The sequence below is a fragment of the Cnephaeus nilssonii genome, assembly GCF_951640355.1.
Source record: "Cnephaeus nilssonii genome assembly, chromosome: 4".
NCBI classification, from domain to species: Eukaryota; Metazoa; Chordata; class Mammalia; order Chiroptera; family Vespertilionidae; genus Cnephaeus; species Cnephaeus nilssonii.
Window position 1 is genome coordinate 99,704,817 of NC_137075.1, and position 14,755 is coordinate 99,719,571.

The window sequence follows — 14,755 nt, forward strand, 5'->3', positions numbered from 1 at the left end:
TAGGGTAAAGGATGACTCATTGTTATTCTTTTATAAATTACTGGGTTTTGCTTTTAAATTTTTAAATTATTTTGATGATTTTCTATAAGGGAGGAACTTCCTTATTTTTGATACTAAAAAGGGATCATTCTGTAGCTAGAACCTTCTTAACCTTTCAAAGAAAAATTATGTGAAAAAGCTGCTATTTCTGCACTGCTACACAGTTCTATAAGTAAGTACATGAGCAAAGAAGAGCACATATAAGGATGGCATAACTAATTAAACCAAGATAATTCTTTGTGTTTAATATTTAGAACAGAATTATATACATTCCTATTCATGAGCTAATTGATTTGATTACAAATATGAAAAATAAGCTTTCAAAATATACCACTAATAAAACCCCTCTAGCCCGGCCAGTGTGGCTCAGTGGTTGAGTGTTGACCCATGAACCAAGAGATCACTGGTTCAATACCCGGTCAGGGCACATGCCCGGGTTGTGGGCTTGATCCCCACTAGGGGGTGTGTATCGATGTTTCTCTCTCATGGATATTTCTGTCTCTCTATCCCTCTCCCTTTCTATCTCTAAAAATCAATTAAAAAAATATATATATATATATTGTTTTAAAAAACCCTCTAAAATGGTATACATATAGAGGGGATATTATTTTCTGCTACAAAAATTTCCATTGCTATTTTTAATCCACAACTGTTGCATAAAGTATTTCTTCCATAAAAGGCTCTCACACTTACAAATATAACCTCAAGATGATCAGCGGGCAAAAAAAAAAAAGAGAGAGAGAGAGAGACTAATTTATTTTAGACCAAAATAGAAAACAAAAAAATCCAAGAAACATGGTATTTCCAGGTATGTATTTAGCAGAAAGCCCTGACAGTAAGAAAGCCCACACATTGGGGGAGAGTTAATGATGAGGCTGGATGGAGCGACGGGAGAGAAGGTGCTCTCCATACCTCGGGCTTCAGGTCCCTGTGCACCACTCCGACGTCGTGCATGTGGCTCACAGCGGAAACCAGCTTCCGCATGATGTAGCTGGCCTCGGTCTCACTGAAGTGCTGCTTCTTCCTAATGCGTTCAAACAGCTCCCCCCCGTTCAGCAGTTCCATAACTAGGAAAGTGTGAAGCTGGGACACAAAGAAGAAGAATGTGGAGGGCCTTAATGAAGAAAAATTTATTAACATATAAAACACTTATTGACTATAAACTATCACCAAGAAACTTAAATAATCCTTTGTTAAAGTCATCAACAGCAACCCTTGTGTTTTAGAAGAAAGAGCTGAAGGGGACTGTGGCTTTTTTAGAATTCTATTTTGGTAATGGAAAATTTCAAGTACTGCAGTGCAGTCTTTATATATGCTTTTCTTGATGAATTCTTTCATTTGAATTTCATTCTAACCCTCTCTATCAAGTTTACATATCTTTCTTGTTAAAGTGTGATCTAACACTAATAACGTGAAATTGGCTGCTTTAAATAATATAAAAGATTCCTGATAAAAGGCATTGTTTGATGATGCCACTTTAAACCTCTTGTTATGGCTTAAGAGATAAATTTTAGGGTTCCTGTCAATACCGATGGCCAATACCCATAACACATTGTAGGTTGTTGTTTTTTAAATAACTGCTTTTGATCCAAATGGCATTATTTTAATTAGTTTAATCAGTTATATATTTACTATGCTTTCCATAAAGAAAATAACATAGCTATCAAAAAGCAAAGGAATTATATTAGCTCTCAAATTAACACAAATGGTTTAAAAAATACATTAACTCAATACTCATAGCACCAACGTCACTCAAAAACCAAAATATTTATGTTTCCCTTTGAATTAGAAAAATCCAGAAAACTTGCTTCATAAAAAAGACAATTATAAATACATCATCCTGTTCATATTGGGAAAAATGTAAAGAGTGGACAACCCGCCCTAGCTGGTTGGCTCAGTGGATGGAGCGTCTGCCTGCGGACTGAAGGGTCCTGGGTTTGATTCTGGTCAAGGGTACATGCCTGGGTTGCAGGCTCAATCCCCAGTAGGGGGAATGCAGGAGGCAGCCAATCAGTGATTCTCTCTCATCACTGATGTTTCTCTCTCTCCCTCTCCCTTCCTCTCGGAAATCAATAAAATATATATTTTTAAAAAAGAGTGCACAATCCTTTTAGTAAGAGAATTGTTCTCAGGTTACTAGCGATCAAGCCAATTTGGGTTTGTACATCAGACAAATAAGGTCAAAGTTGAAGTATATGCCTCTGAGCTTTTAAAAAAATGGAGGGAAGCCTGGCAGGTGTGGCTCAGTGGCTGAGTGTTGACCCATGAACCAGGAAGTCATTGTTCAATTCTGGTCAGGGCATGCAGGAGGCCGCTGATAGCTTACTCTCTCTCATCTTTGATGTATCTATCTCTCCCTCTCTCCTTTGCTCTCTGAAATCAATAAAAACATATTTTAAAAAATGGAGGGCAATACCTACTCTATAGTGGCTTAAAAGATAGGGATTAAGAGTCAAACCTGGTTCTGAATGCCAGTTTTCTTACTTATGACACTGGGAATATTACTTTACCACTATGAACTAACTTTAGGATCCTTACAAATAAAATGTAGATAACAATGAGAAATGTTTATGTGATAGCTTGACAGCCCTCCAAAGATGCCTCTCGTCTATTCCGCAGAACCCGTGGCTGTTACCTTGTGTGGTAAAGGGACCCTGAAGTTGTGAAGAAGGGTCTGGAGATGGGGAGACTATCTCAATCATCCATCAGAGTCCACAGTATGAGATGGGGTTATGGAAGCAACAGGTGGACGTGATGCGTGGAGGGTTACAGGTCGAGGAAGTGGGCGCTCTCTAGAAGCTGAAAAAGGCCACTGAATGGACTGTCCCTTAGGGCCTCCAGAGGGAACCAGCCCTGTCAGATGATACGTTTGTACTGTTTAGGTTTGTGGCAATGTGTCACAGCAGCAATAGGAAACTAACAGAGTGGTAAAGCACGAATCCTAGTGCATAAAATGAACTATACCCTAGCACAGCCAAGGGTGCAGTCCCGCCCTCAATCAATTTCACCCAGGAGTAGAAAACAAGACCGCGTGGACTGGGGACAATTTGCCACCTGTCACCACCAAGGGAAAAACAACCCAAGATATCAACTGCATATTGTTATAATATATTTATACTATTACCTAGAGGATTATACCATGAGATAATTTATAGTCTAGTAACTCTTGAATATAAAAATAGCACCTAATAAATACACTTGAGACTTAAAAAATTCAGGATGCAGTTCCTGAGATCTGACATCAGCTGGAAGGTCAGAGGTTGAATGTCTTGGCTGGGAGGTGGCTGGGGGACAGCTGCAAAACCCAGAGGTGGATGTGGAAGGCCCTCGACCAATCCCATGATTGACGTGTGAATCATCGCCTTCAGGAGATGGTCCAGGCTCTTCCCAAGCTCTCCCAGGGACAGGGGTCGCACCACCTCCACTGTAGGTGACGAGCCCAAGAGGTGGAGCAAGGAGACGAGCAGGAAGGGCATTCCCTACTGACTTCTTGCTACAAAGATGTTCCTTTTCTGGCTATGAGAACAAAAAGCAAGAAGACAATGGGATTATTTTTGCTTACCCTCCTGATGTGAAAACCAGCCTGTGTTTCTGCCTCCCCTTGGGCAGTAGAGCGAAGTAATTAAAAGCTTGCTCTGAAGCTGAGCTGACTGGGTTCTGATCCCAGCATTAGCACTTATAAACGGAGACCCTACCCTGTTCCTTAGCTTCTGTGAGTCTCCGTTTTCTTGCCTCATGGAGTTACTGCAGGGATTGAATAAGATACTCCCTGTAGAGTGTCTGGTACAGTGCCTGGACCACATGAGGTATGACAGCACACAGCTGCAGTTTTTACAGTTATGATGCTGCTGCTGCCTGGTTTCACCGGGATGTTTCATTCTCGGGTGCAGCTCTAGGGGAAATTTCAATGTGGAGAGAAGTGGGCCACAGCTGTCCTAGGACAGGGATGTTACAGCAGTACAAGGAGAGAGCCCAGAGCCAGAGACCAGGTTTTCCCAACGAGGTTTTCACGGACTTGCTAGGTGACCTTGGACAAGTCTCACGACCCTTCTGAATCCCAGTTTCTTCTTTGGTAAAACCAAAGTCTACTTCCTTAGATTTATTAAATTTAAAATGGAGTTTTAGCTGGATTTAGCTCTTGTGCCCAGCATGTTGTCTTGAGCAGGGCTGTGTCCCACCCAGTCCCAGAGGAATTTCTGCCCTGGAAGGTGGCAATGGAGGAGCCGGGGAGGAGACAGGGGCCTGACACAATGGTGCTCCTCCTGTATCCCAAGGTACGTGCGTCTGTCAGGTTTCTGTTAAAAACCGGAGCTGGGAGCAGAAGAGGGAGCAGCATGGCCTGGCCTGGAATGGGAAGGTGAAAGGGAAGTCTCTCTGCCTTTCTGCTCCCTGTTTGTACTTTAGCTTGCTCCAATTAGGCTTACGGTTTTCTACGTTCTATTCGAGAAGTAAAAGGAAAGTCAAAGGCTGAAAATTTCCGAGTCCTGAGAGGTCCGAGCGACTGAGCTCCGGGGGGAGCAGCTGACCTGTATCAGCACAGGGCTGCCGGGCGGCAGTGCCCTCTGTCCCCCTGCCACGTCATCTACCGCTGCCGCTGAAGGAGAGACGCAGAAGCGAAAGGTCGCGCTGATTTGGGGGTGGGGAAGAGTGTGTGTGGAGGGGTTGGTTTCTCTGCCCTCTGTAGTGGCTGGTGATGTCCCATATTTTTAACTCTGACCCGGGAGCAGCAACAAAGCTGGTAAAAGAGTAAAACTTCGAGTGTGAATTAGTAGCACAGAAAAGGACTGTGGACTACCTGATCATGAAAAACTTCGTGCAATTTCACAATATTGGGGTGTCCTTCACAGAGCTTCAGGGCTGTTATCTCTTTCTGAGTATTGGCTTCCATCCTGCGAGATGAAACAGTTAGTCTCTACCAAGCTCTGCGCCAAGTGTTATGTCAGTGTTGCCCCAAACCTCATTTTGTTTTTATTTACAGTGCATTCAGAATATAAGTGTCAAAGTATGAGAATGAAGCTTCCATGAAATAATGACTCATACTACCCACCAGAACAAGCAATGCATTCTTCTCAGAAAAGACTGCTTCTGAGTCAGAAAAGAGCTAATCACATGAAGAAATGGATGCCCTTCTTGCCCGACAATTTGGTAATAAGAATATATAATTATGGAGGTAATAATCAGTTACCAAAACAACCTGCTGGCTCTCAATGCTACCAGTAGATTGCTAAATTATTATTTTTTAAAAAGTATTTCAAATAAACAACGAATAGGAATGACAACAGCTGCTGAACTCACGAAGCCAGTTTGATTAAATATCTCTGCCACGGGAGTTTTCTCACAGGAAAGGCAAAAGCCTATCATACTACGATTTATGTCTGAAATGGATTCCTTTATCTGGAAGTATCTATTAGAGTTAGAGGTATAACGGATCAACTGAGGAGCCGAATGGCCAAACCTGTGGGCAACAAGCCTTACAATACACTGTTGATTTCCTTTTAAATAAAAGTCTTAATTTATAGAATCCACCGACTAGGATGAATACATAAAGAGAAACTGCCAGAAATGGTCATACCTTTTGCTGATTATTTTGACTGCAAATGCTTGGTTGCTTTTTTTGTGTATGCACTTTCGACAAATTGAAAAACTTCCTTCTCCCAGTGGCTTGTCTTTCAGATCTAGGTCATAGTGCTGATAGAATGGAGAGTCCTGATAGGAGACCAACATCACTTAACTTAAGAAAATATCAGTAACATACACGGGGTAAATAAAACTGTAAAGTAATAGGACATTATTAATGTTAATAAATATAAATGGAATATATGCATGGATCATCTTCTAAAATTCATCTTACTTTAAGCTCATTTCTAGGTTCATCTATATCCTTGATTTAAGTTATATAATTTTCGATCATTGTAAAAAGAGCTCATTTACACTGATGATAATAATTCTCTAGGGCAATTATTACTATTCCATTTATTCATTTCTTAAAACCGCATCTTGGTCGAATGGTAAGTCTATTAAATTTACTGGGCTTGAGAATGCTAATCAGTGTTAGTACTTAAGCCATAAATATGTCATTTAATTAACCACATCTATATACCTTGATCATTGCACTCCTGGCAACATTTGTCGCCCCAGGACGTTCCACTCCCACGTGACACTGAAGCGGATCTACAACGGCTGCGTTGCGCTTGAAGAGAATAGAAGGAGCAACGAAGGAATAGCCCTAAAAGACAAAAGCAGAGGTGAGAACACAGATTGGCAATTTTCCAGTTTAGCATGGACTAGACTGTAATAATATTTTCTTAAGTCAAGAAAAAAATAATAAAAACCACTCAAATGTTCGGTAAGATGATTCTAATTTTATTTTATTTGTAATCTAAAATGCAACATTATTTCAAATTAATGGAAAAATGCTTTTCAGAAGGAGATAATGCCATCTTCTGGTAGAACTAAACCAATTCAAAATTAAAGGCAGAAAAATACCTCTTTTTTTTTAAAAAAAAAACACCTCTTCTCTATTTCACCCCAAAAATCTGACTCATAGCTGTAATTCTTTTGCATTGATGATAAAAATTTATTTATAAATACAACTAACTTCTCAAAAAAGGCTGAGTTAAGGTATTAAGCAAACTGGCTCAAGTGCCACTGTTTTCCAAACTAGCAAAAAAACAAGTTACATTCCAGTTGGTTTCTAAGTCAGCAATTTTTTGACTCATTCTATTTCCTTAGACTTATTAAATTTAAAATTGAGTTTTAGAAAAGGAAGAAAATCAAGTGGAAGAATGATGTCCTGAGCCAAAAGTGACATAATGATGGGTGATTAATCTGTTCAGGCTAGAACATTCACTAGTTCAATGAACATTTTTCTAAACACCTACTATGTGCCCAGGCAAGTGCTAGACATTGGTGTCATGAATGTTCACAGGCACTGTCTGGATGGCCAGGTGCAGCCATACTTATTTGTGGGAGTCAAAGGAGAGAAGCTATGATGCCACTGAATAGAATATTTCATCTTAAGTCTGAGAAAGATTCTTTTCTAAATATCCTAGTACAATCCTTTCTAAACATTTTTTGAGCAGGTAAGATTATTCACTGAAGACAAAGAATCAGATAACATTATTTATGAACTAAAGAATTCTATATAATAAAGGGCTAATATGCAAATAGACCGAACGGTGGAACAACCAAACAATTGGTCGCTATGATGTGTGCTCACCACCAGGGGGCATGTGTGGAACATGGTGGGCATTGGCTGCGGCTGGATGGTGGAGCAGGTGAGTGGGGGTGCCAGAACAAGGTGGGGCACCGGTCGCTGTCATCGGGGCGAGCCTCTGGTGGTTACTGAAAATTCTTTGCTCCTACGTGTCGTGGTCCCGCCCAGCGCTTGCACCTGCTGCTGGCGCCGGATCCGCTCACACCCGCTGCCAGCGCCGGAGCTGCCGCTCACACCCACTGCCAGTGCTGGCCTTGCTCGCACACCCTGCCGGCGTCCAGCGCCAGTCCCGATCACTCGGCGCCATCAGCGGGTGCGAGCAGCGGCTACTGACCCTGATTGCCCCTGAGGGTTTCTCCACCTCCCCCTGCTCCTGAGGGGCAATCGGGGCAGCAGCTGTCGCTTGCACCCGCTGCTGGTGTCAGCCCCAATTGCTCCGCGCTGTCCGCGGGTTCTAGCAGGGCCAGCGCCGTCAGTGCGTGGGAGCAGTGGCAGCGGGAGCGGGGCTGCCTGCAGACAGGAGACCAGGGGCTGCAGTGGGAGGGGCCGGGCAAGGTCACGGAGGATGGGCCAAGACCCGCCCCTGTGCCCACCGCAGCCTCGTGGCCCACAGTTCCTTTCAAGGTGCATGAAGTTGTGCACTGGGCCCCTAGTGTTTTATATAAATAGGGATAAAATAAAGTAGTATTATGTTTTCCATAAAAGAGCCTGAACAGAAATAAAATTTCAGAGATAAAAATCAATAGTTTTTCTATCAAAAATAAGCACATAAACAATGTCTGCTACTTAACAAACCTTAAGCTCCAGTTAATAATTTTCAAATCTCTGTATTCAAAATTGTTGAAGATATTAGAGAATCCTGCTTTTTAAATGCCAAAATAAATGTTCACACGGGAAGTTAACCTTTCCTTTCAAAGCATGCATGGCCAACGCACACTCGCAGCTTGGAGCTCACCTGAAACAGCCTCTCGGAGTTCTGGGGCAGCGCCGCCGGGGAGTAGGTGGGATCCATTTCTGTGAACTCTTCCGCAAAGTTACTCACATCCAATTCATCTCGGATGACTGGCTTAAATGGTGCGGGCACTTTTTTGGCAGCTAAATCATCCCAATTTATTTTCTAAAACAGACGAAGAAAGTTAGTACAAAATAGAAATCAGCAATGTTGAAATGTATTTTCTAAGAATAACAAAGCCAGATTAGGATTTTAATTAATCATAGAGAGGCGTATATTTCAAATTAATGATTAAACACATATCTATATATATAAAAAGCCAGTGTGCATGACAACCGTGATGACCCAACGACCAGTCACCATGAGGTATATTGAGCACCTCTTGGTCCCTCCCCGCCAGACCACGAGTGGGGCTGGTGAGTGGGCTGAATGGCTGACCTCTTGGTCCCTGCCCCTGGCCTGCAGGCTCCAATGGATCAGCGATGGTGAACGCGGGAATTGGGGTGGGTGGCGGGAGGACCCGGCTGGCTGTCAGGCTGTTGGGATCACCAGCTCATCCCCGGCTGCTCGAGGGCTCAGGCCTGCAGAAAAGCAGGCGCTGGTGACTTCACCTCCATGTGTGTGCACTGGGCCGGCTGCTGATGGAATATGCTTCCCGCTTGGGGTTGCTCACGCTGGGGTGGGTAGGTCGTGGGTATGCCCCGCAGCTTCTGTCAGGGCCTCAAGCCCCAGCGGCAGTGGCGGTGGTGGTGGCGGCACGCGCGTGAGCGGCCCCAAGCGGGCAGCGCGTTCCATCAGCAGCCGGCCCGGCGTACGCGCATGGAGGGGAAGTCACTGGCACCTGCTTTCCCACAGGCCTGAGCCCCTGAGCAGCTGGGGATGAGCTGGTGATCCCAATGGCCTGACAGCCCTGTGGTGGAGGCGGCGTTTGACCTGGGGACTGGCGAACGGGCAGAAGATGGCCCTGATTGCAAAAGGCCAGGCCCTAGGGACCCCACCCACACAATTTCGTGTGCCGGGCCTCTCGTGTACTTAGAAGCATGAGCACATTTTCTGACGGCAGCTTAGCAGGGCCTGACATGGAGTCTCATCATGTCCTCTAGGGGGCACCAGGACACCCTAGCTTACCCTTAGGGACAACAGAAAAAGTAACTTTTGTTCTGAGCCTCCAGGGAAAGGTTAAGCCAAAACAAAACAAAACAAAACAAAGCAAAATAAAAGGAACTCTAATAAAGGGCTTTAAGATGCCCGGTGGCTATGGCTATGAAGTCTAAAGGCACATTCCTATTCTCTAGAGGCAGTGTTACTTAGCTTTCCTCTGGTCATCTGGACAGATCAGAAAATAAACTCCGCAAAAGGCATGTATTTACTGACTTCGATAAGCTTAAAGGATACTATCATACTGATGAATCACTCTTTCTCATTCAACTGTATTCATGCCTTTTAAACACTGCCTCTTCTCTTCCCATGGGATAATCCAAGCACTCTTTCCACACATAGCAGACACTCACTGCCTGATAAATTGCTGCTTTATATTATTCAAATGCAACCCTCTGCTGTTTTTATATGCTCCTTCTGTCACTTATCACAACATCAGATAATGCTTTAATAAGAACTGAGCCTTACAGATATCCTATTCAGATATGTCTTCAAGTCTAAGATGTCATCATTGATAGTAAGATATTATTTTATGCACCATTAAGAAAGAAAATGCAGCCCTAGCTGGTTTGGCCCAGTGGATGAAGTGTCGGCCTGGGGACTGAAGGGTCCCAGATTTGATTCCGGTCAAGGGCACATGCCCGGGTTGCAGGCTCGGTGCAGGCGATTGGTGATTCTCTCTCATCATTGATATTTCTATCTCTTTTTCTCTCTCTCTCCCCCTTCCTCTCTGAAATAAATAAAAAATATATTAAAAAAGAAAAAAGAAAAAGCATTACCAATTAGAACAGTGAGATGTTGTCCACTGTAAGATGTATACTGATTTCAGAGAGTGTAAAATGTGAAACCTGCATTTCTAGGTTGATGACATTGTATAAGTTTAATCAACTAACATAAAATGTTTTTATTATGCCCTCTTGTGGAGGCAATGGAGATAAAATCATTAAGTTGCTCAAATTTTTCAGCTAGAATGGTTTTAGAGATCATTTAATTTATCTCCTTTATTCGGCCCAGATGGGAATGGAGCCTGGGAATAATTAACCATTTCACTTAAACATCAGCCTGTGGAGGGTCAGGATTTGAACACAGTCTCTTGACTTCCTACTAGTGCTCTTTCCTCTGTGGCTGTAATGTTTTCCATTTTATGATTTGTGCTTGTCTAGTGCACAGACATTAGGAGAAACTTCTAGAGTAAGGAGGTAATTTAAAGAAATATGTTGTTAGCAGGGAGAATGTTTAGTATATAGAAAATTGAATGCTATTATAACCCTTTCCACCTCTACTCCATTTAGGTCTTTACAAGTAGAATTCTGGTTTTTCCTTAAGTGTCCTTATCATTTAAAAAGTCAAGGCGATTAAATAACGTAAGATTACTATTCCAAGCTACAGAGAAAAGAATTTTCTCTAATATGAAGGATATATTGTAATATTCACAAACACAGGGAATCGTGGAGAAAAAAAATTCTAGGAAAATCTGATTGGAGATATTTCATTTGAATACTTTTTTGAATGTTATCTTATTAATTTTTGAGCCAAACTTCTGAACAAGATACATGAAATCGTTTGTTCAAACATTACTTTTCTATGACTCTATGAAATGTGCATTCTGAGAAATTAATTTTATTTTAAATGTATTTCCCGCTATGTACGGAGACTGAAATAATTGCACTTTTTTGAGCACAATCACTATTTGTTCTTCTATATTTAAAGACAATAAATAATGCGAAAGCTTACTCTACAGCAGAGTTTTTTCTTTGCCTTGGTAGCTATTTTCGTTTGTTTTGGTGCTAATAATATAAAAGTTCAGTTTGCAGAATAAAAATAAAATTTGGATGTCCCTTTAGACCAGAAATATTTAGGTTATGCTGTTGATATGATGAAATTATTTAAAAGCCAGAAGCTTGGGGTATTAGAAATCAAGGTCATGGTATCCAAGTTGACCATTTAGACTGAAATAATTGAAACAGCCAACTCAGTCAATTCAACTTTTTTTCCCCCCAGTTATCTAATATTTTGGGGGGTTTTTTTGGACAAAATTGAGCAAACTGAGTTGAGCAGCTGTGTTGGCATCCTGTGGTGTGGCTTCTTCAGAAGAGGAAAAGCACTGTCTCAAGTACAAAGAAAATAAATGAGTGACTCTCTATGTGCTATAGACATGTAACTAAGAAATAGGGAGATTTTTGAATTCTCTGAGATTTCTCCTGGGAAAAGAAGAGATAAAATCACTATCTAAAAGTTGTAACACAGTGGATCATGAACTGAGAGAGAAGCAAAGCATATAATAAAAGTCTCCTTAGTTCATATGCCTAAATCTTGTGATCATAAATGGAAACTAATACTCAGAAACTCTAACCAATTAGTATGTAAAGAAGTAAAATGTTATTATGACAGCACCCCCCCCCCCCTCCACTCCTGCTTCATTTAGGGAGAAAGAGACCACTTAGGTCTCTACCAGTCAAATTTTGATCCTTCCTAAAGGGTCCCTGTCATTAAAAAATAAAAATAAAAATGGCCTTTTACATGAAAATAGGGAGAAAACAACTCAAAAGAGACCATGTTCATTCATTTCACATTTGAACAGTGGAATCAGCAGGGCATAGATCTGTTCAATAAATTTCACCTGAAAAAAGAGATGCTCTTTGATTTCATCTGCATCACGCGGACCACATCCCAATCTTTTCTTAGGATCTTTCATCAGAAGACGCTGAATTAGGTCTTTAGCTAAAGCACTCATATCTTGGGGGTACGGAGGCTCACTTTTTAATATTCTCCTGTAGGCAGATAAAACTTGTCGTTAAAACAATCAGAGGGCGAAGTGATAGTGACGGTATTCTTAGCAAAAACAAGAAAAGCACAACGCATTTGGAAATTGAACAAATGTGAAAAACATAGACAAGGATATTTAAAATGTGAAATCAAATTTCTGAAACTTAAATAAGCAGAAACAAAAAGTACTGGATCCTTTTTCAACATAAATCAATCCTAACAAGAAGCCACCATCCCAAATATTTAATTGGGAAGAAATGAAAAGGAAAGCTTGGGGCCAGACAAGACCACCTACCTATGGACAGAACCCTACGACGAAAGATTTCACCATGGAAGCAACTCTTAATAAATTCAGGGAAGTGAGTTCAGTATCCAGATTTGAGAGGACAGAGGAAACCCCGAACCACACCCGCCCCGCTTGTCTTTCCCTGCATGCCAGCAAACAGAAGGGGCCAGCGGGAGTACAGCGGGAAGGAAGACTGAGGCGGGGAGTCAGACCACCTGGACGTGGCTCTGCTCTTGATATCGGGACAACCCGGGCTTCTGCTTCACTTCCCACCACAATGAAACAGACAGGCAAGCTCTGGAAGGCAAGTGCCACTCAGGGACAGAGTCAGTCTGCTCCTTATGACGGAAAGAAGAACATGAAGATAATCCAGCCCCTTGATGAAATACCTGAATTTATTCTAAGGTCACAGAAGAGATCGATCCAATTCAAATAAATGCACTTTTGCGCGCCCCCCCCCCCCCCTGAAAAGCCAGATCAATAATTTCATGAGAAAGAAAGAGTGGGAGGGACATAGAAATTCAGAAGCTTAACACAATCAAGGAGATACACAGTTACTCCATTATTTGGGTTTACAAAAAGGCCCCCTGTTGTGCATTAAAATATGAATAATTGTTAGGGGTCAAAAACAGATAATAAGTTTGTAAGACAGTACAGTGTGGTAAGAACATGGACTTTGCAGCCAGACTAAGTTCACTCTCAGAGTTAAACAAATTCTGCTGCTTACTGGCGATGTGACCTTGAGGCAGTTCATCTCTTTGTATCTCGATTTTATCAACTATAAAATGGGGATAACAACAGTATCTACCTGAAATGGGTATTATGGCATTTAAATGAGCTAAGATAGGATGTACAGCATGAAGCACAGCAAATGCTTGATAAAAGAGCTACTGATATCCTATATAATAAAAGCCTAATATGTTAAGTGTCTGGTCATCCAGTCAGCCATTCAAGCAATCAAAGCATAATATGCTAATGATATGCTAAGGCTGCTCAACCGCTCGCTATGACATGTACTGACCACCAGGGGGCAGACAGTCGACCAGTCGCTATGATGTGCACTGACCACCAGGGGGCAGACACTCCTGGTGAGCTTGCTGCTGGGGTCTGGCTGATTGGGACTGAGTGAGATGTGCCTGACACGCCCTAGAGCCCTCCTGCGGTCCCTCCCCAGCTGGCCAACCTCCCGCATCCCTCCCCAGCAGGGATCGTGCACGTGCACCGTTGGGGTCCCTCGGCCTGGCCTGCACCCTCTCGCAATCTGGGACCCCTCGGGGGATGTTGGAGAGCCGGTTTTGGCCCGATCCCGCAGGCCAGGCTGAGGAACCCCACTGGTGCACGAATTCGTGCACCGGGCCTCTAGTACTTCCATAAGTGGAGACTGTAGCAGGTAGCCCCTGAGACTCTGTGAAACAACAGTGGACTATAAATTTTTACTAAAAATTCCAGCAGTGCTGTTCATTGCAAAGCGACTTCCAATTCTAGCACTCCATCTGGAGAACGTAGGGGATGACGGTAGAACAAGTGAAAAGATGAGCGGCGCCCTCTTTTCATCTCGATTCTTTACATTCTCCTATTGCTCACTGCTCGGCAGGATTTTCAGCACCAGAGACAATCCTCTCCTCAGATCGGGAGCCCGCTTGCCTGACAGAGAAACCGGGAGCCCTGTCCCTCAGGGAAAAACAAGCACTGCCTTTTCCATTTCCCCACCTGGAATGGGCCTCTGCCCCGCAGGCAGGAATGTGCTGTGCAGGAGGATCAGAATAAAGACACGCGGTTGCGGGCGTTCTTTTCTGAGCCCTGGACTGACATCCTCTGACTCTATACTATTACTTCCTCAACCCAGTCCTCTGCCGTTGACTGGAAGTCGACTGCGTGCTTGTCACTGGGGAAAGAAGTGGTCAGTCACGTTGACCCATGGTGGGTTCAGCCACAAAGGGAGGGGCTCTGAGAGAGCAGTGAGCACCTGAAAACAGGGATGGCCCCCCCGAGAAGCCAGAACTGGAGGGGGAGCAGAAGGAGACCTGTGTACACCCAGGGCACACAGACCACATACAACCAGGGTGGCTGGCAGGTGCAGGGAACTAGAGTTCTAGGTTCGGACGAGGCAGGGATCAGGTCGGGAAGAAAGTGAGTAGAAATCTGAAGGAATTCCTGTTGAAAACATGCTGATGAGGGAACACGGAGAGCAGTACGGTAGTCCCAAATCCTCGCCTTTCTTTCCCAAGTGAAAATAATACGGCCAGAACCAGCAGCAGTAGAGCCTTGCAGATGAGGCACCACCACCCCAGCTCGGAGCAGGGAGAGCAGGAGCCACGCAAGAGACTCCTCCTCCATG

The 14,755-nt window shown here is 43.2% G+C and overlaps 1 protein-coding gene across 2 annotated transcripts in view; it reads right to left on the reverse strand.

Moving 5' to 3' along the window:
* RPS6KA5 (ribosomal protein S6 kinase A5) overlaps nucleotides 1-14,755 on the reverse strand; it is a 131,474-nt gene that overhangs the window by 16,628 nt on the left and 100,091 nt on the right. For both annotated transcript variants that reach the window (XM_079768120.1, XM_079768121.1), the window contains 6 exons: nucleotides 11,986-12,136; nucleotides 8,211-8,372; nucleotides 6,140-6,265; nucleotides 5,612-5,745; nucleotides 4,835-4,928; nucleotides 952-1,122 (listed from right to left, as the gene is read on the reverse strand). In XM_079768120.1, the coding sequence (XP_079624246.1) occupies nucleotides 952-1,122; nucleotides 4,835-4,928; nucleotides 5,612-5,745; nucleotides 6,140-6,265; nucleotides 8,211-8,372; nucleotides 11,986-12,136 (838 nt within the window). The remainder of the gene's footprint in view (nucleotides 1-951; nucleotides 1,123-4,834; nucleotides 4,929-5,611; nucleotides 5,746-6,139; nucleotides 6,266-8,210; nucleotides 8,373-11,985; nucleotides 12,137-14,755) is intronic.